The 2,965-nt window shown below is 56.0% G+C and overlaps 1 protein-coding gene across 1 annotated transcript in view; it reads right to left on the bottom strand.

Moving 5' to 3' along the window:
• Positions 1–2,521, bottom strand: part of HVCN1 (hydrogen voltage-gated channel 1) — a 3,895-nt gene extending 1,374 nt beyond the window's left edge. The window contains exons 1-3 of the mRNA XM_008945974.1: positions 2,327–2,521; positions 1,922–2,026; positions 1,221–1,452 (exon numbers count right to left, since the gene is read on the bottom strand). Of these exons, the coding sequence (XP_008944222.1) occupies positions 1,221–1,452; positions 1,922–2,026; positions 2,327–2,521 (532 nt within the window). The remainder of the gene's footprint in view (positions 1–1,220; positions 1,453–1,921; positions 2,027–2,326) is intronic.
• Between the last annotated feature and the right edge of the window lie 444 nt (positions 2,522–2,965).

The following is a 2,965-nucleotide window of genomic DNA, read 5'->3' as shown; positions in this document are numbered from 1 at the left end:
GGGACAGATCCCTGTCCCTTCTGCTGCTCCCAGCGGGTGGGCACAGCAAAAACCTTGGGGGGGGGGGGAAAGCAGGAGCAGCTGAGGGTAAGGGGATTCACTTGTACAGCCTGTGAATGCAGTCCTGGTCTTCTGCTGTGCCACGGTGTGCACAGAGAGCCTGAGGTTCCCAAGGCCCACTCAGCTGCACGCCAATCCGGTTTCGTTCTGACTGTCATCCTGAACTAAAAAGAGCCACGAGCTGCTCTAAGATCTTCCCTTTTTCTGGCCACCACCACCAATGGAGCATGTTCTCCCCATGAAAACAGCAGCGAGGGCCATGGGAGATGGACACAGCCCCAGCCACCCTGTCCTTTTCTGGCAAATGTTGAGTTGCACTTGGACTTAGAGGCGTGCTGGGCACAGAGCACTTGCCAGAAGTGCACTTGTGTAGGCACAGGACAGCACTCAGGCTGAGGTTTCATGCAGGAATTTGGGATAGTCCCACGGCCACATTCAAATCTCAAAACCCTTTCCCAGAGAAAGAAGAAAAACATTTCCAGCTATGCTCGTTTCAGAAGTGTCTGAGTTTACACCTAGCTGCAATAATTTACAGTTACAACAGCAGAGTCAGTAACATCTGATAGAAGGACATCTTATATCCCTCTTTTATGGCAAAAAATCTTTTAAATCCAAGGCAGAAAGAGCCTGAGTGAGCCAGGGTGTTCCCTGCAGGGGATGATGGAGCTGCAGCACAACACCAGAGCAGTAAACCCCACTCTGCTACAACAGTACACTCAGGAGGGCAAGTTTTTACCCTGCTCCTCTGTTAAAGTGTTGTCAAAAGGATCCTACAATGCAAACATCAGAGGCGAGCCAGTCCCCCAGAAGGGAGGCACCCAAGAGCAGATTATGGGTTGTTTTTAGGGGAAAGTGCCCGATGCTGCTGTGCTAGAGCTGGGGTCTGCAGTAGCCTGGGCCAGCTGCTGTGCTCCCATCACACCAACACAAGCAGCAGATTGTCCTGCTCCAAAGAAATGACAGCCTCATTAAGGCCACGCTCCAGCAATGGAAACAGCACGGGCAGAACTGGCAGAACTGAGTTCCCTGGGAGAGCAAGACCCCGGGTCTCACAGATGCCTTCGAGCAGGGAACAGAGACACGAGCCCAGAGAGCTGAAGCGAGGGGGGCAGGCCCAGCCCCCCCGCCCAGGGAAAGCCCCCGGGGGGCACAGCACCCACCGTTGATGATCCTGGCCACCCTCCAGAGCCGCAGCAGGATGAGGAGCCCCACGGCCTCGAACTCGTGCTCCCAGAAGATGAGGACGACGTCGAGGATGAAGGACACCACGACAACGATCCCGTCCAGCACCTCGAACTTGTGGTGGAAGAACTCCCGGCGGTAGATGAAGACTTTAAACCCCACTTCAACCAGGAAGATGGTTAAAATAGAAAGGGAGAGGTAGTGGAAAACCTGGGAGAAGACAGCACAAGCGTAAGGCCGGGAGCCCCTCCTGTGTGCACGCGAGCGGGGCAGGCTGCAGACCCCCCCCTCTTGGCAGCACCTCTGATCTGTCTCTAGAAGGAGGGCTGGGGGCTTTCCTTCTGCTCTAGGTGACAAGCACAGCTGGGCAGCCAGTGGTTTTGAGTAAGCCAGGCCAGGAGGTATGAAGACAAGCAGAAGAGTGGCAAGAGCAATTCATCTCTGCTGCAGCCCAAGGAAACGTGAAACTGCTGCAGGGACTGGTGTGAGCTGAGCCAGGCTGACCCTGCAGGGCTGTCACACCAGCCCCTGTGAGGCCTCCACCCGTGTGTCTGTGACTTCTGACTCAACCAGGCTAAGGTTGAGGTCCTGCCTGCCAGGCTGGCTGTCCTAGCTAGTAGGCTTTGAACAACAAAGAGAGGGAAACCATGGCTCACATGGACACTTTCCTGTGTTTTACCTTTGGGGTGATATTATATTTGTCTGGAAGAATGATTTTCAATTCCATAAGCAACTCCCCAAGGACCAACAAGGCATCCAGGATGACCAAGCAGACAACCACGATCTGTTGGAAAAGAAGAACTGATGCGAAGCCCTCTCCCAACACGAGCAGATCAACAAAAGGAGCTGACACAGCCTTCAGCTGAGCACACCCCAACACCCTGTGTCCCCGATTTGGCCAGCTGCACTTCCCAGAGCTTTCTGTTGCTCCTGCAGCCCCTGCTCAGTGGGTTATTCCCACAAAATCTCACTCACACAAAACCACCCAGCCCTCACCAAACCCAGCTGCTTCCCACTGCTGGGGCGGGGGCCTTGGGGAGCCTGAGCAGGGGGAGCACACATGGCTGGGCTTGTTCTGTCTCACCTGAAACCTGTGGGAGCTGAAGAGCTTTTTCATCATGTCCTGGAAGGAGATCTGTCTCCTGGCGGGCTCCAGCTTGATCTCCGAATCTGGTTGCTTCTCCCCAGCCTCCTCCTCCTCCTCCCATTTCTGATAGTCATAGCTCCACTGCACAGGGTCATCACCCACCACCGTGAAGTGCTTCAGGTACCTGGACATGGCTCCGGATCAACCTGGCATCACCCTGCCAGCGTCTGAGGGACAAGAGCAGAGCGTCACCTCCCCGCCCGGGGCGGACCGAGGCTGCCAAACCTCCCTCCGCAGCAAGCCTGACAAGAACGTGATGCTTCGTGCAGCCGGGGGCCGGCGCCGCCGGGCCCTGCTGACGGGAAATTGCTTAACGGTGGAGCCGCTCGCTTTGCATCACCTCCCACAGCACACCACAGAGCCCCCCGCCACCCTCCCGCCTGCCCTTTGCACCCTGTCTGCTGCTCTACGAGGGGGAACTTCCTCTCGAGGTATTTCCTATCATCTCAAAGCATCGATTACAGGAGAAAAGAAACACCAGTCCTTAGCTCGCAGGAGAGGAGGGAGCTGCTGATTTCCTGCTGGGAAGAGCCGTGGTGTTCCTGTTTGGACACTGCTCGATGGAGGCTGCTGGAC

This window comes from Merops nubicus, unplaced genomic scaffold, assembly GCF_000691845.1.
Source record: "Merops nubicus isolate BGI_N331 unplaced genomic scaffold, ASM69184v1 scaffold11948, whole genome shotgun sequence".
NCBI classification, from domain to species: Eukaryota; Metazoa; Chordata; class Aves; order Coraciiformes; family Meropidae; genus Merops; species Merops nubicus.
The sequence above is the reverse complement of the archived record's forward strand: the minus strand, read 5'-3'. Positions and strand labels throughout refer to the sequence as shown.